The sequence below is a fragment of the Cetorhinus maximus genome, chromosome 12 (assembly GCF_964194155.1).
Source record: "Cetorhinus maximus chromosome 12, sCetMax3.hap1.1, whole genome shotgun sequence".
NCBI lineage: Eukaryota > Metazoa > Chordata > Chondrichthyes > Lamniformes > Cetorhinidae > Cetorhinus > Cetorhinus maximus.
The window spans coordinates 31,473,668-31,496,698 of record NC_135890.1 but is presented as its reverse complement, the minus strand read 5'-3'; the positions used below and the strand labels follow the sequence as shown (position 1 = coordinate 31,496,698).

Genomic DNA, 23,031 nt, shown 5'->3' with positions numbered 1-23,031 from the left:
GGCCAATTAAGGCCCGCCCAGTGTGACGTCCGCTCAGAAGCGCTATGTGCTCCCTGCGTGGGCAGGGGGGGAATCCCGAAATCAAGAGTGCGCTCTTTTGCGCATGCGCACGAAAGAGCGCACTCATCTCCCTGAGGCTAAGTGCAGCCTCAGGGAGATCGTCTGTAAATGTAAAAATGACAAAAATAGAAAAATAAAATTTCCCTTACATGTTCCCTCATGTGGCAATGTCACATGAGTTGGGACATGTCCATAATTTTTACACAATCTTTATTAAAAAATGTTAAAGCCTACATAAAACCTCATCCCACCCGTGGATGAGGTTTAATGCTTTTTCTAATTCACGCTGGGGCTCCTGGCCTGCCCGCCAGCCTTAAGGTTGGACGGGCAGGTCCTTTAATTGCTTCATTGACCCTGTCAATGGCCTCAATTGTCCGTTGACAGGTTGGCGGGCGCGCAGTTGATTTTGCTGCGCTCCCGCCTTCCTGAAAATTTAAATCGGGCACGGTGACCTCGGGAGATCCCCCCTACATCACCACACGTCATTTTATGCATCAGCGAGCGGGCCCCGCCCCCGCTCGCCGATGCATAAAATTCTGCACTAAAAGTTTCAAACAATACATGATGACTGATGATCTTTTTCTATAAATTACAGTGATTATGTCATGGGCGTGTGATTCCACCCCCAACAGTACAAATACATGTCTTTTTAAAAAATTATCAGTAGCTGCTTACTACTCAAAACTTGTAAAGTAACTGAGAAAGAATAAACACAGGAACCTTGCTCAGATAATGTGAAAAATGCACGTGTACTGAAAAGTTAAAAACACATTAAATATCAGGACTCTTCGATGGCCACGGAATATCTGGAATGCAAATTGACAACTATAAGCAAACCGTATCAGCTGCTGAACATAAACACAATTCCCCAACAGAATGGCTTGGGCAGATGAAGAGTGTACCAGAGATTTGAAACAATCCTACTTGTCTTCAAACAGGACTTTTGCTGGAAGAGAATCAGTGCTTTTGCTGAGATATTTTCTTTCCTGGAAATAATGCAGACAGTAACAATATGGCAGTAAGTACAAACTCAAAGGGCTTGGCCGCAAAATAGAATGACAAAAATTATAGTAAAATTTCAAAAATCAGCGAGAGGACAAGAAGCATTGTGAATGTGTCATTAGAGCAGATAAGAGTATAAATCAAGACAGTATCTGTTGAATTTCTTGGAAATTACTGGATAAAAGTGACAATATGTAAAAACCACAGATCACCAGAATGGATCCACAAGCCACACGTCTAATTGAACATTTCCCCATGAATCTGCAAGCCTTCGCCATCCTTTCTGGAGCTGGAATTCATGTTCTGATTGGTTAAAAACTAGCTGCAAAAGCCTTGTCAATTCATTTTATAACTATGGGCAGAACTTTTACCTTGGCAGGCGGGCGTGCGCCCGACCCGCCTCGAGCGTGAAATGACGCCTGTTGAAATCGGGCAAGCGTCCCGACATCAACGCGCAGTCGCGCAATATTTTGATCGGCGGGCGCATGCGGGAATCAGCAGTGTGCCCACTGACAATTAAAAGGCCTATTAAGGTTAAGCCCATTAAAAAGATAATTAACTTAAACTTTTCGCTGCCCGTCCAACCTTACGGTTGGCAGGCAGGCGAAAAGGCCAAGCAGCCTTTGCACTTTTTAGGAAACCTCATCCATGGTTGGGATGAGGTTTCCAACGGCAAATAAAAATAAAATACAACATTTCGCATTTCATTTATAACATGTCCCTGCTCATGTGACAAAGCCACATGAGGGGACATGTTGTATAACATTTTTTAAATTTTTTTTTTGAAAACTGTTCATCTTTCTGAGGCAGCTCTGTGCCTCAGGGGGATTTTCAAGCGCGCATTCATGCACATGCACCAAGTTTGCGCTCGGTCTCCTCCCCCGCCCACACAGGCAGCGCTGCCACTCGCGTTTCACGCTGGGCAGGCCCTAATTGGCCAACATGAAATCAAGGTCCAGCCCCAATCGCCGGCGGTGGTTGGCTTCCTGACTGCCCCCGCCGAGCCTGACCAACACGGGCAAAATTCTGCCCTATGTCAGCATTTTCATTTTTGACCACAACATCAGATGTTGTTGATATCTTGGTTTGATTGGCAACATTCTCTCCTTTCAAATCAGAACTTTCAGGGGGAGTTTTAACCTCACGGAGCGAGTAAGTTTGGGAGTGCTTGGGGTTGTTAAAAGGGCTGAAATAGGCAGCCCATCAGGAACCTGGATGTAACCCGTCAAATTCCACTTTTAACTTCAGCATGTTTGGCTGCAGGCGAGAAACCCCCTTGCGACAGGAATTTCTAATCTGTTATTTTTCTCCTTAGAATATTTTCTTTCTTTCCATCCCTTAAAGTAGTCAGAAGATCATAGCAATATTTTTTGCTAAGACATTTTCTTTCTACAATTTCACACGGAAAGGAAGGCTACCTGAAATGAATATAGTATTTACTAGATAGATGAAAATTTAAATTAATCAAAGATAACTCGGCATCAAACAGATATCCATTGTTAAGTTATCCCACCTTATCATGGGATACAACATTACTATGTTAAAACTCTATAATAAAAGCAGAAAATGCTGGAAAAACTCAGCAGGCCTGACAGCATCTGTGGAGAGAGAAACAGAGTCAACATCTCGAGTCTGTTTTTATTTCAGGTTTCCCGCATCCGCAATATTTTGCTTTTATGTTAAAACTCTATGTGCCTTTAAAATTATGACAGAAGATTCTACGTTTGGGGAGAAAAGTCTTAGCTAAACACAGTGGCATGAGAAACCGTACTGGGTTTGCCAAGTTATCATTTGGTCAGCAGTTGTTCACAAAAGGGGTTAAACTTTGAAGAGTCATAGAGCACCAATGTTAATAAAATACTAGTTTTGAACTTTTGAGTTTTAAATCAGATATTCTACTCAGGTTTACCATCCACTCCTGTAATTCTACTATTCACATTTATTATTCATGGTTGAAAGGAGCCTTATGTACAATTATTTATCTCTAAAATGGAACAACAATTATGCAATTTGGTTCCAATAGCAGATGATCCTCATATTTAAAAATAAACCACAATAATTATGGTGTGCAGTAATTTCAATTTGTAAGATTGACGTCATATAATGGCAGAGATTAGGAAGTACCAATCCTACACGCAGAAATGCTTGTTCAGAAAAAAATACTGTGATGGAGGCAAGATAGTCTTACCTGTTTAGACAGGCACTCAAATTGTCCAATATTGCACTTGCTATTACATTTTCTGTCAATGATTACTTTGATAGTGTCTTCTTGCACATTTGTACACAGTAGTGCCGTAACAGATGTAGAGTGTGACATGCTTGGACTCAAGTTGATCTCAATTAGCCATGGTTTAAAGTCTTCTCCCAGCAAGAAATCAGCACCATATAGTCCAAAATTGTTTTTGCGTGCTTGAATAATGGCCTGAACCGTCACCAAGGAACAAATGATAGCCTTTTTCATAGAAGGGTAGACAATCTCCTGCCAGATGTTGCCATAGCCTTTGATTTTTAAATAGTCTTGGAACTGACCACTTGACCACATGCTCTCTTTTGGCACCAATGGGTTACGTTCAGCGGATGGTTTTAATCGCTTCTGAATGGCATGGTTGCAGAGATGCACAGAACTGCAGAAAAGTTAAACATCATTACACTCATTTTAAAAGAGGTTTTGCATAAAAACCATTAGTTAATTTTAAAACATTATTTTCCCAATATTGCATTGAAAGCCCACATGATAAAAGTAATGGTAAAAATGTTCATATCAAAAGAGCAGTTGGGCCCATAACTCTGCTCCCACCTTACTGTCTTGGTGCCAAGGTCATGAGCATTAAAGGGAAGCTGGACAAGTATCTAAAACAAGAGGGAAAAGAGGGTTATGATGATAGATTATAGGCGACTACCGCTCCTAGTGATGCTGCTGGAACAAGAGAGCTGCCAGCCATTTGACTGTCCAGCAGCTCTCGGGTGTGGGACCTCCTCCCAGATGGGGGCGGAAGTCCCACTTTGAGCCAGTAATGGTCTAACTGCCGTTAAATAAATAATGCAGTCACATTTTTTCTCTCCTGCAGAAGCCAAGCAACTGCTATACATGCTCCTCTTGCAGCCATGTTGACGTTGTGGCTTCCTAGTGCCATCACTATCTGGGGTCCCATTGCAGACAGAGGAACTTTGAGCCTTCACTGTATGGCCACTACTTTGTGTTTGCAGCTCTGGATGCTTTTCAAGTACTTGTGCAGGAACTAACTCTGTTGCTGCTGCAACTGTGGCTGTGGTTGCTGTCTGGCCTTTACCTGCTGCTCCTGTGCTGTCCCTATGCAGCTTCCTCTTGAACTGCCCTCTTCCCCAGTGCTGCTGAAACTTCAAAGTGACCCTTTCAAAGTGTTTAGAACCTGGAAGCACTCCCTGGTGCTGACAAACATGAGCACCCTGACAAATGCTCCCAAGCCCCAAAACCTCCTCAGTATAGATAAATCCCACATCTTGTTCAGTGCTTCCATATCCCCTTGAGTACTCACAGATCCTCCACCACATTGACAGACCTCATAACCTGCTGCTTTAACATCAAATCCCCAGCTGTCAGTATCCAACAATTGTTTCCAGATGGTCTTTCCCTGCCTTCCAACATATCCATGTTCCAGCCTCACTGAATGCTCCCAAGCCCCCATCACTTAAAGTCTATCCTTCATGCGTTATGATGATAGATTATAGCTGGCCACTGCTACTAGTGGTGCTGCTGGGCCAAGATAATAACAATTAATAACAATTGCAGATAACAACATTCACCCCAACTCCCTCCAAATCCCTGCAGCCTCTGTTTTGCAAACCATACTACCTTCAGCTTGCTCCTGGATACTGCCTTCCTCCAACCCAAATCCTCAGCTCATCACTTGTATACATTCCACTGTCTCCCCCACAGAGTTTCACCATCATATTCCTGGAACCTACCTCAAGCCTGGTAAATGGGGGCTACCATCTTGCTGGGAAGAAAAAAAGGAAAAAGAGCAAGAAGTAAAAATTGAGTGCAAAGCAATGCTAATGGGAGCCATAAGTTACACTGTGAAGGAGAGAGTTTCACACAGTAGTGAAGGAATGGGATAAAATATTCAAGGACAAATAGGCAGATGGATAGTACAGTGCAAAAAAAATGTTAGCGCAAAACCGTGAGAAAGAGAACAAGGAGTGGAAGACAACCAGGTTGACAAAGAGGGTGACAGAGAAAAGATTACAGAGCAGCAAAACTACAAGATGCATAGTTGAAAAAGTCAGTTTTGTTTTTGCCCAGGAACAAAAGCACAGGAATCAACTCCAATCAAAACAAAACATATTCCCTGACTCATCATCAGCCCTGCCACAAGAAATCCCCGAATGTGATTCGTGTTTTGATATTTTCATGATCTTATCTCGGAAAAAGGGTGTTGCTTTTGTAATACTCAAATTCTTGCCCACAATTGCTTTAATAGCTATAATTACTATTCACAAGTTACAGTTTATGATCTAATGTTCTGTTACTCTCTTATAGATTTATCTTTTAGATTTATCAACACAGATCATCAGGTCAATTTATGTTTTGACAAGTTCACGAGAAAATAGATTTCTTATTTATTCCCATGCTATAAGGTGTAGATGTTGTTCATGTATTGCAAATGAAACTTAGCAATGTACAAGCATCAAAGGGCAGCTGCACTTTTCCTCTTATCATGAAGGAAATGATACTGCTGAACCCACAGAAGCTACCCAGCTCTGGCAAGTGATAATCACCTGCAATGGCTTCCATTATTGCACCATTACTTCTGGTGTCCCCCAAGGATCTATCTTTGGCCCCCTCCTACTTCTCAACTATATGCTGCCCCTTGGAGACATCAGAAACCTTTGAAAAAGTGTCATGCAGCCTCAAAACATTAACCTTGTTTCTCTCTCCACAGATGCTGCCAGGCCTCCTGAGTTCTTCCAGCATTTTCTGTTCTTATTTCAGAAAGCACAGCATTTAATTTCTATCCTTTTTTTTAATTCATTCACTAGATGTGGGCTTCGCTGACAGGGCTGATGACACCTAACTCTACCTCATCACCACCTATTTCAACTCTGCCACTGTTACTAAATTATCAGGCAGTTTATTCAACACCCAGTATTGGATGAGCAGATATTTCCTCCAATTAAATATTGGGAAGACTTTACGGTCCACACTCCAAACTGCGTTCCTTAGATACCAACCTCATCATTCTCACTGGCAACTGTTTGAGATTAAGCCAGGTGTTCGCAACCTGGGTGTCACATTTGACCCTGAGTTGAGCTTCCAACCTTATATTTGCGCCATCACTAAGACTGCTTATTTCCACCTCCATACATCGTCCCATTTTGCCCCAGTCTCAGCTCATTTGCAGCTGAAACCTTCACTCATACCTTCAGTGCCTTTAGACATGACTATTCTAATGCACTCCCATCTCGTCTCCCACATTCTACCCTCTGTAAACTTGAGAAAATCCAAAACTCTGCTTCCCATGTCTTAACTCACAAGAAGACCATTCCCCTATCACCTCTGTGTTTGCTGACCTACATTGGCTCCTGGCCAAGCAACATCTTGATTTTAAAATTCACACCCTTGTTTTCAAATCCCTCCATGGCCTTGCCCCTCCCTGTCTCTAACCTCCTTCAGTCCCACAGCCCTCCTAGGTGCCTGTGCTTCTCCAATTTGAGCCTCTTGTGCATTTCCAATTTCAACTGTTTCACCTTTGGTGGCCACACCTTCAGTTGCCTGGGCCCTAAGCTCCGGAATACCCTCTCCCACATCCCTCCGCCTCTCTACTTTCCTTTCCTCCCTTAACCCTACCTCTTTGACCAAGCTTTTGGTCATCTAATCTAATATCTCCCGCTATGGCTTGGTATCATATTTTGTTTTATAGTATATCTATGAAGCATCTTGGTATATTGTTATGTTAGAGGTGCAATATAAATATAACATGTTGCTGACACTTGTAATATTGTCCTGGGTCTGGGATGATTTTTAAACATTTTTTTTTAATTCATTCATGGGATGTGGGCATCGCTGGCTAGGCCAGCATTTATTGCCCATCCCTAATTGCCCTTGAGAAGGTGGTGGTGAGCTGCCTTCTTGAACCGCTGCGGTTCATGTGACGTAGGTACACCCACAGTGCTGTTAGGGAGGGGGTTCCAGGATTTTGACCCAGCAACAGTGAAGGAACAGTGATATATTTCCAAGTCAGGGTGGTGAGTGGCTTGGAGGGGAACTTCCAGGCGGTGATGTTCCCATGTGTCTGCTGCTCTTGTCCTTCTAGATGGTAGCGGTCATGGGTTTGGAAGGTGCTGTCAAAGGACCCTTGGTAAGTTCCTGCAGTGCATCTTGTAGATGGTACACACTGCTGCCACTATGCGTCGGTGGTGGAGGGTGTTAATGTTTGTGAATGGGGTACCAATCAAGCGGGCTACTTTGTTCTGGATGGTGTCAAGCTTCTTGAGTGTTGTGGGAGCTGTGCTCATCCAGGTAAGTGGAGAGTAATCCATCATGCTCCTGACTTGTACCTTGTAGTTGGTGGACAGGCTTTGGGGAGTCAGGAGGTGAGTTACTCACCACAGGATTCCTAGCCTCTGACCTGCTCTTATACCCAAAATATTTACCCTAAAACCACAGAATCATAATCCAGTTTAGTTTCTGGTCAATGGTAACCCCCACAATGTTGATCATGAGAGATTCAGTGATAGTAATGGCATTGAATGTCAAGGGGAGATGTTTAGATTCTCTCTTGTTGGAGATGATTGGAAATACCTGGCATTTGTGTGGCAAGAATGTTACTAGCTACTTGTCAGCCCAAAGCTGGACATTGTCTAGGTCTTGCTGCATTTGGACATGGACTACTTCAGTATCTCAGGAGTCAGGAATGGTGCTGAACATTGTGCAATCACCAGCAAACATCCCTACTTCTGACCTTATGATGGAAGGAAGGTCATTGATGAAGCAGCTGAAGATGGTTGGGCCAAGGACACTACGTTGAGGAACTCCTGCAGTGATGCCCTAGAAGTGAGATGGTTGACCTCCAACAACCGCAACCATCTTCCTTTGTGCTAGGCATGGCTCCAACCAGCGAAGAGTTTTTCCCCTGATTCCCATTGACTCCAGTTTTGCTAGGGCTCCTTGATGCCACACTCAGTCAAATGCTGCCTTGGTGTCAAGGGCAGTCACTCTCACCTCACTTTGGGAGTTCAGCTCTTTAGTCCATGTTTGAACCAAGGCTGTAATGAGGTCAGGAACTGAGTGGCCCTGGTGGAACCCAAACTGAGCATCAGTGAGCAAGTTATTGCTAAGCAAGTGCCGCTTGATAGCACTGTTGATGACCCCTTCTATCACTTTGCTGATGATCGAGAGGAGACTGATGCTGTCAGTAATTGGCCGCGTTGGATTTGTCCTGCTTTTTGTATGCAGGACATACCTGTGCAATTTTCCACATTGCCAGGTAGATGCCAGTGTTGTAGCTGTAGTTTTGGAGCACAAGTCTTCAGTATTATTGCCGGAATATTGTCAGGGCCCATGGTCTTTGCAGTACCCAGTGCCTTCAGCCATTTCCTGATATCATGTGGAGTGAATCGAATTGGCTGAAGACTGGCATCTGTGATGCTGGGTACCTCCGGAGGAGGCCAAGATGGATCATTCACTCAGCACTTCTGGCTGAAGATTGTTGCAACGGCTTCAGCCTTATCTTTTGCACTGATGTGCTCGGCTCTTCCATCATTGAGGATGGGGATATTTGTGGAGCTTCCGCAGTTTAATTGTCCACAACCATTCACGACTGGATGTGGCATGACTGCAGAGCATAAATTTGATCCATTGGTTGTGGAATTGCTTAGCTCTGCCTATCATTTGTTGCTTATGCTGTTTGGCATGCACATAGTCCTGTGTTGTAGCTTCACCAGGTTGACACCTCATTTTTAGATATGCCCTCATGCACTCTTTATTGAACCAGGGTTGATCCCCTGGCTTGGTAGTAATGGTAGAGTGGGGGATATGCCGGGCCATGAGGTTACAGATTGTGGTTGAGTACAATTCCGCTGCTGCTGATGGCCCACAGTGCCTCATGGTTGGTCAGCCTTGAGTTGCTAGATCTGTTCGAAATCTATCCCATTGAGCCCGGTGGTTGTTTTCTAGGCCATAGGGAGGTTGAGAGTCAACTGTGTTACTGTGAGACAGGAGTCACATGTAGACTACATGGGATAATGGTGCCAGGTTCCCTTCCCTAAACGACATTCGTGAAGCATTAGGGTCTTTACAAATATCGAACAGTTTCATGGTCACTTTTACTGGTTTTTTACTTTTTACTTCCGCTTTAACTATCATGATGTGATTTTGAACTCACATTTTCTGGATTATTGGTCTAGGTCTCTGGCTGAGAGATGGCTGAACCTGAAACACTGGGCAAAATTTAATTCTGCCCCACCCCTCCACCCCATCCTCGCCCCCCTGCCCTGGAAAGGGCTTTGAGGTGAATGGGAGCCACATAATCGGGAAGAAAAATAGAGTGGGTGGGGCGGGGGGGGAGCCCATTGCCTTCCCGATTCTCCCAGCACAACCTCATCCACCTCACCCCGTCCCCCTGCCCTGTCAATTAAATCAAGGTTGGGAAAGGGTCAAGGACACCCATCCCACCTGCTTCTTAAGTGGCCAATCAATGGCCACTCACGGGCCTCATCCTGCCATCATTGATATTCTACTAGCAGTCAATATGTCGGGGGGGAGCTGCCATATGCCACGTGGGGAGGTCACCCAGTAAAAGCTGGTGGCTTCCCTGTGGGCTTGGGATGGGAGGGCCTTCTGAGCGGGCACCCCCTGACCCACAGAGATCGCAAGGTGCAAAAGCTCCCCCCTGCTCTCCACAACAACCCTCCCCAATCTCCCTGCCAGGGCCTGTGTAACTGGCCCCAGCGAGCCTGACCAACTTATCTGTATTCCAGGGCTTTTGCAGTACCAACAATACTCCTCCCTGGGACTGAAGAGCTGCTGCCCATTGGACTGGCTGACAGCTCCTGGAGGCGGGACTTCTCCCCTTAAAGCATGGAAACCCCAATGGCAGGCAGTTAATTGCCTGACTGACATTCAACTCCGATGCTTCTGAAAATGGCCACAGCGGGGCTGCCCCAGGCTCTCCAGCCGCTGGACAGGGCCACCACTATGGCCATTAAATTCAGCCTGATATCTCCCCATAGATGCTGCCAGACTCATTGAGTATTTCCAGCATTTTATTTTAGATTTCTAGCATCTTTAGTATTTTGCATTTGCTTCTGGAGTACTTGTCCAGTAACATAATCACTAGAGTACCATACCCATAAATAACTTCAAATATAATATATTTGAAACAATCTTATTCTTTTCATTTGTTTACCTGTCCAGGTTTTCCAGTGTGAAAGGCTGTGTGGAAAATCTTAAGTAGCAGTCCTTATAGAACCAGATGTTTATCGGGTTCCAGTCTGTGACAAGAAACCATAGTCTGATGTCGAATTTGGTATCATAAATCAAAAGTGGCTTCTCAATGTACTTCTGCACAACCCACTTGGGGTTTTCTAAAGAAGGGACAATGTCCTTCTGTTTTAGAAACTCATCCAGTCTGTCTACACATTTTATACCTGTAACATGAACATTAAGATTAAGAAAACATTTTATTAGGAAGGCTCTGAGATTATGAAGATTAAACATCTGATTAAATTTAAACACTTTAGTCTGGGCTGTGTGGAATAAATATTTGAGAAAAATAAATTAATAGTTAACATTTTATTACTATTTCTCAAGAGCTTGCAACGGAACTGGCTGGGAAGCATTTTCAGCAGAGAAAACTCTTCTTTAAAACATTCTGACATCTCAGAGTTTTCAGAAGTTTAACCAGTCTAACCAAAACATCCTTTCAGCCATAAAATAGCCACTAGCACATAGTTTAGGCTTCCAGTGGAATTATTGGAAGTGGAACTGTGACGATTAAATATTGGCACTGTCTGGAAATGTGTTAGATGTTTAACTTCATGCAGTTGAAAGGACCTTTAGAAAATGCTTACAACAGTCACCAACAAGTTAAAAAAAAAATCAATGAAACAGGTTCTTAAAACCAATGTAGGGTTGATCAATGACATCCCATTCTCTTGGAAATGTCGATCATCCTGTACAAGCTAACAGCCCTTTCACACAGCGATCCTAAGTTCGTTACCATTGTTTTATATTGTCATTTATTTTTGAATAATGTATCTTATTCCTTATAAATATGTGGGCAGCTGATCCAGGCACATTACTAGTGCTTGCCCTTACAACCTTAAAGAACCCAGAGGTTTTTTTTTAACCTGAGCCTGAGTAGGGAAGCTGATCAGTAGCTCTTGGAAGGATGAAGAAGCCCTTCAATATCAGTATAACTCTTTCTTTTTTGGGGACAGGAGGACCAGGACTCCTTCTCTGGACTTCACAAGAAAAGACATGGCTTCCCCTGGCCCAGAATCCTTCACCCTATCATACCCTGAAACCCTCTCAAAATCCCCTCCCTGTGAGTTAACCTGGTTACTGGCCAAGTTCCTTTGGTCAGCAGGTCTGGCAGCATCGGCGGAGAAGAAAAGAGTTGATGTTTCGAGTCCTCATGACCCTTCAGCAGAACTGAGTAAAGTTAGGAGAGGGGTGAAATATATGCCCACTGTTGCTTTCTGCCTGTTTTAGGTGGACAGCTGACCAGCAACATGCAAGTGAGGCCCAGAAGTTAAAATGCTTCAATCCTCAAATTTAGACCAGGAAGTGTACTTTGCACTTGCTAACCACCCTTGCCTGCCTGAAAACTGCTGGGCGTTAAAATCATCCTCATTAATACTGTATGCTTGTTATTCTGTACAAATATGTTGGTTTTGACCAGTACTTGCAGAGAGTGAAATAATAATACCCACACTTCCTTCCAGTTGCTTCTACCCATACAACCATTAATCTTACCAAAACATCTCCCACGTTACACAGAGCTACAGACATAAGATGGGGGCAGATGGTGGCATAGTGGTCATGTCACTGGACTTGTACTCTAGAGGCCCAGGCTCATGTTCTGGGGGCAAGGGTTCAAATCCCACAACAGCAGCTGGTGAAATTTAAATTCAATTAATAATCTGGAATTGTAAAGCTAGGCTCAGTAATGGCAGCTATGAACATGATTGTTGTAAAAACCCATCTCGTCGGTAATGCCCTTTAGGGCAGGAGATCTGCTGTCCTTACTTGGTCTGGCCTACTCACATATGTGGTCAACTCTTAACTGACCTCTGAAATGCTGTGGCAAGCCACTCAGTTCAGGGACAATATAGGGATGGGCAACAAATGCTGGCCTTGCCAGCAATGCCCACATCCCACGAAAGAATAAATTTAAAAAACATAAATGCAAAGGCACCTCTCAAATTTATTTTTATGTTACCTCGACCCCGCGACTTTGCAGCTGGTTTGACAATCCAGATGTTTCTGATACCATCTATCTCCAACTGTGGATGTACAGACTTTAGCCTATTGAGAATGTTCTGGCAATCAATCAAATAATTATGCGAACCAGGGATCGTAGCTTGATTACTGAAGAAACACAAATAAAGAAGAAAAAATATCTGGGTACCTAAAAAAAAAATGATGCATTTTACTTGGCCTCCAAATAGTCTTATAGCTGAGTATGTTTGTAACCCAACAGAAATTCAGAACAGAATTAGGCTCCCGGTCAAAATATTTGACCTATTTTGGATAGATGTTAATGACTGAGTTCAAAGAGAAAGGAAGGTTAACCACATATTGAGCATGACATTTTACTTTTCACTTAGCAAACAGATATTGGAGGCTTGAAGTACAGATAAGGTTCACAATCATATGGTTTTGTCAATGCACATCAAGGCAACACCTTGTTTTAAAAGAAAATAAATAAACAAAGAGGTTGCTGCAAAAAAGCAAAATAATTTTTTGACTAACTTTGAATTTAAGAGAAATGAAAACTTGCTGGATTCGCTAGCAAATGTTCATCAGGAATATATGTTTCCACACTGATATCATTAACATGGACTTTACATATTTACTTTGTTCTCCACCATCTAGCAAATGTCTGTGATCTTCCTTTTCAGGGTTTCATTAAAATGAATGAGTGGAAAATCGAAAGGACCCCAAATCGGGTACGCCAACCTCCATGCTCCTTTCTCAAACCTTTGCTTTTGTCTTGGTGCAGTGCCTCTAAAAATGTACCACTATGGTTTTGAACATGGCGGCAAGTCAGTTTCTCTTAATCTGTGTGGACGACAAAGCGGGTAAGCTCAGGTCCAATGTCTGTGCTACAAAAAAGCTTGTTTGAGGTTGTGGCTAGTCATGTGGGCATCTCTCACAAAGATTCCTTTAGGTAGTTCCAGAAATCTTTTTATATTGATTACAAAAGTGAGGGAAGGTCTCCGCTGTGAGCAGGAAGAGTTTTTGGCTTGGGCCTTCTGATTGGAGGCATCTTTGATGGGGTGCGAGTTTTCCGCTTACCCCGGCCACATTCCATTTCCATCATCATTTTACATGGAGCTGGTAGATTCCCAGCCTCACATCCTGGCGATATCCTGCCGTAGCCGGAAGAAAAGCAGCTGGCAAGCTGCCTGAAGGGAAAATATACAAACAAAATCTTTAGCTTTGTTGATAGAACCTGTCGATGATAATTTATCGTGCGCTTGCAAGAGCTTCTCTTCTACTCAAATCCTGTGGTCTATTCCAACAGCCTTGGAATATGCCTTGATTTAACTGATGGCTCTTATATCTGGTGTTCAAACTGGGAAAATACAGCAATACGATAGTTATCATATTTCCTCACTATCATTTGATTTACATACCCCTGTTCATGTATCACTATCTCACAGCAAGAGGGAGGGCTGGTCAAGGCAGTAATTGGGAGGAGGATGGAAGGAGTGGGTGGGTGGTAAACAACAGTGGCACTTCTGACTCCACATTCAGGTAAATACTTTTTAATGTACTTATCTTTCTCATGGCGGACTGCAGCAGCCCCTTTAAGGACCACTGGACATGTCGCATGGAGACCATTTTTTATGAGCAGAATTGATGCCAGGCCAGATGCTTTTAGGGCAATCCAATTTGCCAAAGTGGGTACCAAAACAGCCATGAGATCCCATACTTGCTGTGCAAAAAGCTTAAACTCTGCTTCAGACATAGGCCTTGAATGCTCCTTTTGATGCCTATGTTGAATGATGAATAAAGTACTTCCTTCACATCCTTTCAGCCTGCAAGAAACTCTATACAGGTTATTGATAGAAGTGCAACAGTGCACTTTCATTCTCCCAACAACCACGTGTGAGGGAATTACACACCTGAGGCAGATGTACGCTTTTTCCAATAGTGTAAAATAACTACTGACTCGATCACTCTCTCCCGTTTTACATCTCTCCTGGTTTTTATTTCCACTGAAGTCAATCAGCCATTTTACACTATTGGACAGAGTTGAGATCAGAACAGTCCTGATCAAAGGTCATTGCCCTAAAACATTAATTCCTGTTTCTCTCAGCATAGATGCTGCCTGACCCACTGAGCCTTTCCAGGGTTTTCTGTTCTTATTTCAGACTTCCAGCATCCGCATTATTTTGCTTTTGTATTAAACCTATACGAGTCTGCTTGCTGCCAAATCAAACAGCCTGGGGTGATTGGCTCGACAGAGAAAGACAGAAAGAGAGAAGGGGGCAGAGAGAGAGTGGTGGTGGTGGGGAATTGGCAGGAGAGAAAACCATGATGGCACACATCACAATCCTCAATGGCACTCTCATACAAATTGTAAGTCATCCTCTGCAGGGATTTTCAGCACTTTGGGAACAAATAGAAGGGACAGGTAAGGGGACTTCCTCTCAGACAACCACACATTCAATACAAATGCCTCCCTGCGTGTCAAAGGATTGAAGTAGTGCTAGTTAGTAGGCAGATGCTGGCAGCCACAACCTTTCAAATTTGGCTATCGTACCTGTTAATAATAGAGGGGCAAAGCTCTGCAAGTGGCTTTCTACTAACCTGAAGCCTGCTAAAACAACTAAATGTCATCACTGGCATGTGGGTGTGCCAAAGCCTGCCTATGTGGTTGGTGACATCATGACCGCAGTGCAAGTCAAGTGCATGCTAATTGCTTGACCTCCTTTCTTTCAACTCTTCCTTGAAACATGAAAAACATTATTTGAAACACAAGCAAACCAACCCTCTTCAATGATATTAATTGTAATTTCTACAGCCTGCAGTAGATGTCACATTGCCCTCATGGGCCCTCTTTTTTTAAATTTGTCCCTGTTCAGCTGAAATCCTGTGAATATTTTGCTTACAGTCTGCTTTCCAGGATCTTAGTAGACAATAGCAAAATACTGCGGATGCTGGAAATCTGAAACAAAAACAGCAAATGCTGGATAAACTCAGCAGGTCTAGCAGCATCTGTGGAGAGAAAAACAGAGTTAACATTTCGAGTCCATATGACCCTTCTTCAGACCCTTCTCTGAGCAGACAATAATGGACCATTTTTGGAGCGTGACGTTAACAAATAAACTTATAACTTAATAAAAATAATCTCCAAAATATAAAATATTAATCAATTCTACATTATAACAATACCAAACTAAAAATGCCCCCTTTAAGAACCCATCAAGTGTGGAACTTGCTTTGTGTCCACTCAAAACAACTTTCAACGGAAAAAAGACAATCCCAGTACAACAATTGAGAAATTGTGAGAAATTGAGAAAGCGCTCAGTTAAATATTTTTGCATATTGAGAGCACATATTAGGGTACTCACCCAAAATGGAACCCACAATTGGGCCTGAGAACCAGAGTATTCCATTTTCTCAAATATATGTACACTAGTATACAAAATGTGGCAAACAGAAATTGCGTACAGAGCAATTGAGCATAAAACACACCTACAACCTATACAGCTACTCCAGCTGAGCATGTATCCAGCCCAAGTTAATCACAAAATTAAACAAATACAATGTTCTAATGGTAGAAATTCTGATCAGCAATGGTCCTAAAACAAACACTTAGCATGCTCATACTACATCCTTGTGTGTGTGCTGAGTTTATCACAGCTAACTCATTAAAATTCAATGCTTAACATTTTCTTAGAAATATCACACAGATGATTTCAGTATAAGTAGGTTAAACAATTGTACATTAAACATGCCAACCAAAATTTCTATCTTTTAGTATTCCATGTTTCACACAGTGGACAAACGCATGACACCAGCTTATTTTTGGCTGATATTGTGGCCTTACAATTTCTCCATAAGTTTTGCTAATCTCTCACAATATCTTGCTATATTTTGCTAATCTTCCACCAAAGTTAGTGCAAGAGGTCAGGAGAAATCAAAACTGAAACTCAGGGCCTTTTAAAGCTTATATAGAAACATGAAAAATTTACAACACAGGAGGCCAATCACCTATCATGTCTATGCCAGCCAAGAAGGAATACCATTCAGTCATTCAAAGAATAATGATTACAGCTTTGTGCTTACTTACTGAATGAGGTAATAGTGCTGTTCAATTAGATCTGCCCACTCCATTTCACTAAGTGTTGGTGGGATGTCCACTTCAATATAATTTGCACCCTGCTTCAGACTTTGCAAAAAATCTTCACACACTCTGATGGCGGTTTCTATCAGTGTAGTGGATAACTGACCATCTGTTTTACTGGGCTTTTCAGGATCTGGGAAAAGGCAAAGAAATGTTCCATGAAGTAGAAGATATTGTGACAGGTTATTTTGAGTGAATGTAAGACAGGGCATTACAATCACGAAATCTGTTACACAAGCAGGAATGAAAAATTCCCGATGTTGTACATGAAGAGCAATGCCAAAAAGTCATTTTAAAATCAAACCCAGGGAATATTCAGACCACAGGAGATGGCAAGGTCAAGAGGATGAGTCATGCGTATGGATTGGGGGTTTAGAGAGAGAGAGAGAGAGAGAGCGAGAGAGAGAGAGAGAGAGAGAGAGTGAGGGATCTAAGGAGGATGGAAGAGCAGTAAAATTGCCACACGGCTGGCCTGAGTTCTGTACCATAGAAACAGGAATAGGCAATGGACCCCCTGAAGCCTGGTCCACAAACACATGCCTTGCCTGGAATCAAACCCAGGCCCTGCTGCATAAAGAATCCTAACCCTGAACCACCAAATATAACAGTACTTCCACTCAAAGTTTGTTTCTAATTTGTGACTTTGGATTATTTTCAAAGAAATTAACATAAAACAGGTTTAGGCAATTTTTCCTCTGCTAATAATCATGCAGATTGACATAAAACTAGGAAACACAATATTAACAGTGTAAATTGGCAGCCTGAGTGCTTTGCCAGTTTTCTCCCTCATGAAAAAACTTATCATTAGTATTTCATCATTATATTAATACAGATCGCTTAACAGTCAACTAAGAACTAGTGGTTCTTAATACTTGTTAGTGGGGTTTTCCATTTGCTGAAATTAATTCCCCAATATCACTTATAACTCCAAAAGAGTTACAGATCCCCTCAGCAGCAACATATTCTGGAAGAGACAAAAATGCAAAGTGGAAACATAACACACTTGGCTGGAGAGTGGAAAATCTATTGAGGCAGCAGTTCTTAAAGAGCTGCAACATGAACATAATGGAAAGTTGCAGTTAATCTATTGTTCAAAGGTACAAAGGGGATATGTGAGCCACTTTGCTACTTTTCATGCTGAAGGAATGGAGATCCTGCTGCAGAAGATGCAGTAAAAGAGAATGCACCTTCTGATGCTGAAAGATACCCTCCATTGAAACCACAGGTGCAAGTTCCCTTGAAGGAGATCACTATTGCGTCGATGGAATTGCCTCATTTGTGACTTCAAAGTCAGTCTTTCATTGTGCCAAAATTCCATGGCACAGTTTTCTTGAAGGTGAAGATGGTAGTCAAACAACAGAAAACTAATGCAGAGATCTTAAAGATATGCAGGACAAGGTGCTGTTCTTCTGTAGGGAGTTCTCTAATGGGACAGCTGTCATGGCAAAACCTGTTCTGTTAATAGCTATTTGCCAAGTGTTTCATTTTCAAATAATGCGGACACCTTGGACTGTTGAACAATGAAGGTATTATAGTTGCTTCCCAGATAATAGAAGAGAAATGGATCATGATTGTACACTTAACATGTTACACCTTTATTAGGCAGTGTTTTTCTGCTGAGATGTTAAACTGAGCTCCTGTCTAATTTATCTAGATATAAAAAATCCCATGACATTATTCAAAAGGGAGCAGAGTTCTCCCTGTTTTATGGTCAGCATGCCTTCATCAATCAAAATCAATTTAACTACATAAAATTCCAAAGAATTTAGAAACACAGATGCATTTCACCTCAACTTGTCTATACATGTGTTTATGTTCTATCAGCTTCCTCCCACCTTACTTCATCTCACACTGTCAGCATATCTTTCAATTCCTCTCTTCCTTATGAACTTATCTAACTTCTGGCATTTGAATACCATTACAATAATCTAATTGGCTGGATTTTGTGTTAAGTGGTTAGGCAACAGAACTCACCGCTGACCTCAAAGAATGCTGTCCTAAATATCTAGCGATGTATGAGGTTTGGACTTCTCCTTTCCCAATGTCAGTTTGAATCTGCTGCCAAATCAAAGGTATCACCAGGCAATCAGCAAAATGTGATATCATCAAGCAGGGCAAGCAACCAATCAGATTGAAGCATTCCCAAAGACAGCAATCCAAAAAATAAAATGCACTAAATCCCTTCACAATTAATGTTTCAATTGTGAAGATTGTAAACTAAATAATTGAGTTATGGAAATCAGATTAAGTTAAAATACCATAAACAAACTTAATATGTGGAATTTCTTATCATAAAGGAGAAATATGACATTCAACAAATATAAAAATACTCTTTCAGGGCCGCTGAGGCTGTTCAGTAGTAATTATGAACTTAGTACACCATTAAAAATCCAGTTGCACCTCTCATTCAACAATGTGTAGCCTTTTCAAGGGTTTTTAACTACTTCCATTAGAGTGTAAGTTCCCATTAGTTCAATGATTTTGAATTGGCTGCTTACTGGGGGAATCTCAATACCGCACCCTCTGGAGAAGCTTGGTATCACTGACCACAACTTCTGGATTTTATGCGCAGGTGCAGACTCTGGAAGTTGCAAACTGCTTACTGCTACAAAAAGTCCAAGCCATTGTTCATCTAATGCTTGTGGACAATACTGTATGCAAATTGGCAACTGTGTTTTCTTTACAAAACAAATGATTACACTTCAAAAGTAATTCATTGGAGGGTGAAGCATTTTGATATGTTTTCAGAATGGGAAAAGTGCTACATAAAAGCAAGTTATTTCCCATGCCAGCAGAAAATAATGTTAATATCATTTCACATGAAATAATGTTAGCACTCATTAACCCAGAACATAAGGATCAAGCTATACCAGGAGCCAAACACCAAAAACATTCCACTTTTGGGTGTTGAAAAATACTTTAAAAAGCACCTATTCAACCTACAGAGTTGCTCCAGGGCAGCATTACAAATTTATAATCTTGCTATTTCAAATCACTTTCATAAATGGGATGTGTTCCATGCATTCCCTTTGTATCCCAAAATTGCGGATTGGAGTAGTTTTCCTTCCTGCATTTTGAATGTGTATAATTGAACGAGTGATGGATGTGTCTGAACATTGAAGAAATAAGTTTGTTTTGCTTTAAGCTACAAAGTTAAATTATCCTCATGACAATAACAAGCCCTAATGCCTAATTTTGAATGACTGGAAGGGGATAAATGTGGTACACTGCAAAGATCGAAGATATTGCCTATGCAGCAACAATGCTATTAGTGTTGCAATGGTGCAAATGAAGGAAAGTGTATCAAATAATCTATTTACATCATCTGAATACCATTGATGTGGTCCCACATATATATCACTTGCTTTTGAAAATCAAGCTACATGAATTTCACACAAACTCTGTTGATTGCCCCACAATAAGCCAGAACACTGCAGTTGATTTTATCTCCCAAGTGTGAATATGGCCCAGCAAAAGGCTGGATCATCATGGAACAGTAGCAGAGACGTTGGACGATTTTAAAGGCCATTCTTATGAGCTGCCATTTGCCAACCTGCTAACCAAAAAGGGTGTGAAATCAGCAGGGAGTGGCAGATCAGCCAGAGGCCTATTAAAAGTGGGAGCAAACCTGTTAAACTCAGAATATATGCCCTTTTGGAATGTTGCAAGAGGAGCTTCAAGATCAGTCGCAGCAAAGCCAATAGGTTCTTGGTAGCCATCCCTAGAGGCCTGTTGGAAGAGCTGTGGGCAAGCAGGGAAATCCTCTTTCTGGCCAATGTCTAAACATCAAGTCCACCAGACATGGAGCAACATTGTAGAGACTGTTCACTCAAGGAGCATCTCTCTTAAGACTTGAATGCAGTGCAGGAAGTGCTCCAAAAGCCCTGCAAGTGTGACAAGGCTAAAACTCTTCATTTCTTCATCTTTCTCAAGAATGCATGACAACAACTCTTTCCCCAACACCCCGTCAGCAATTCCCTTCCCTCTCCCAGCACAAGGACATGCTTATTACACACAGACACACACACACACACACTCAGGTCTGCCAGCATGCTGCAATATTCATTCAACAAGGATTGATTTCCCATCACAACAGCCACTAGCTGCTTTTCTTCCCACTTGATAGCCTTTATTACCAACTTCTCTCATGGTTCTTTTCTCAATTCTCACCTCACACTCCAAATGGGCCAGTTAGCCGATGTTCCTGCTTGAAACCGCTCACCCACCTCTTTCCTACTGGGCATGTTGGGTAAAAATTGTGTCCGTCATTTTTTGAAAATACCTTTTAAAACAACTCCTCCGACAGGCTGACTGAAAGGAATATTTTGTGAACCCTTACAAACAAGAGGGAGTTTTTTAATAACAAGTCCTTAAAATGAACTCCAACACATGTACTATGATTCATAATGCATACCAATTAAAACAGCCATAAACCAGATCAGGCTTGTTTGCGCTGGTATGTTTACTGATAACATGGGACCCATGTAATCTCCCAGATTGATTTTGTTTTCCAATGTGGGGTCAGTGAAGAATTTTTCAGACTGTTTATCCCTTCCTGGCCAGATTTTTTTCTGCTTTTTTTTTGCCTCTCCCACGAAATTACTTGGCTGCAGGGCGTAAGTGAGGGAGTGGGTGGGAAGAGTCTCCTTATGATACTCCAGCCATAATAAGTCTACGTCACCCACAATGAATCCACCAGTCCTTTCCTCTCCATCATCTTCTTATAGGTACTTGTGACCTTGTAAGTGTTGATTAGCCAAAGCTGGCTCAAAGCCTGTAAGATCTTACTCTGGGTCTGACACTACACTGCTGCTCATTTTAATAAGACATTATCCATTACATTGATTAATGTGTGATGTGTACAATATATAAAGAGATTAGATTCCCTTTATATTCTGCTATAGGTACAACCAAGTGGCAGGAAAATTGTAGTGCTTTTGCGTATCTTCTAAATAAAGACATTGTCAAAGTTTCAAAAGGTTTTAAATATAACCAAGGTATCAGGGTTGAATTTATGTGGGTGTACTACGCTTATGACCATTACTTTGGTGCAAGAACTGCAGAAACTCATGTAAAAAAGCATAAGTGGTGCTGGCTAAAGGCAAAATACTGCGGATGCTGGAAATCTGAAGAAAAAAAAATACTGAAAAAACTCAGCAGGTCTAACAGCATCTGTGGAGAGAAAAACAGAGTTAAAGCACATGGGAGACAGAACTCTGAAGAAGAGTCATATGGACTCGAAACATTAACTCTGTCTTTCTCTCCCCAGATGCTGTTATAAGTGGTGCTGGCATTTTTTTTTCCCCAATAGTTTCACAGCTCTGCCACTGAGTGCACAGCAAACAATCTGGGGAAACCCAGCCAGAGTTCACCATGTCTTTATTCACCTAACATCACCCATTTTTACAGCTGACATATTTGGGTCTGCCAGCATGCTGCAATATTCATTCACTAAGGATTGATTTCACACTTTAACTCCATGGCTTGCTTTTTATTTTGTTTTGACAGCCAACCTCAACTAGGAAAAGCAGCGAGGGACTAAATTAAAAGGCAGAACTACAAAGGTAATCCTCTTTGGGTTACTACCTGAGTCATGAGCAAATTGGCATAGGGTGATTAAGATCAGAGAGTTGAATGCATGGAAGACTGGTGTAGGAGAAATTAGTTTTGATTTATTGGGCACTGGCACCAGTACTGGGGAAAGAGAGCTATACTGTTGAGACAGCCTTCACCTGAACCATGCTGGGATCAGTGTTCTGGCAAATCATATAACCAGGGCTGTAAGAGTGGCTTTAAACTCAATAGTGGTGGGGGGAGGTGAGGGGGGATTTGGAAAGCTAAAGAGAAAGGACAAGTCAATAGTGTAGGGTAGCGATGCAGGTAATGAAAACCAGCGTGTGACAGGAAGGGAAAGAGCATACAAACATAAGAGCGCGCCAGCAAATAAGTTTCCTGCTTTTGTCTTCCTCCTTTCTTGAATAATGGTGTTACATTTGTGTATTTCCAATCTGCTGGGACCTTTCCAGAATCCAGGGAATTTTCAAAGGTTACAATCAATACATCCACTATCTCTGTAGTCATTTCCTTTAAGACCCTAGGATGCAGGCCATTAGGTCCAGGGGAATTATCAGTCTTTAGTCCCATTAGTTTTCCTAGTGCTTTTCCCCTAGTGATCATGATTGTTTTAAGTTTATCCCTCCCCTTTGCCTCTTGATTTCTTACTATTCTCGGGATGCTTTCTATGTCTTCTGCTGTGAAGACAGGCACAAAATACGTGTTCAAAATCTCTACCATGTCCTTGTTTCCCATTATTAATTCCCCAGTCTCTCAGTCTAAGGGAACATCACTTACTTTAACTACTCTCTTCCTTTTCACATACCTGTAACAGCTTTTGCTGTCTGTTTTA

General features: G+C 42.0%; 1 protein-coding gene across 1 annotated transcript in view; it reads right to left on the bottom strand.

Annotated features, from left to right (window-relative positions):
• Positions 1-328: 328 nt before the first annotated feature.
• The window catches only part of ttll3 (tubulin tyrosine ligase-like family, member 3), a 62,507-nt gene continuing 39,804 nt past the window's right edge, over positions 329-23,031 (bottom strand). The window contains exons 5-9 of the mRNA XM_078554422.1: positions 16,572-16,758; positions 12,486-12,634; positions 10,449-10,689; positions 3,251-3,686; positions 329-1,046 (exon numbers count right to left, since the gene is read on the bottom strand). Coding sequence (XP_078410548.1) covers positions 981-1,046; positions 3,251-3,686; positions 10,449-10,689; positions 12,486-12,634; positions 16,572-16,758 — 1,079 coding nt within the window. The 3' untranslated portion in view covers positions 329-980. The remainder of the gene's footprint in view (positions 1,047-3,250; positions 3,687-10,448; positions 10,690-12,485; positions 12,635-16,571; positions 16,759-23,031) is intronic.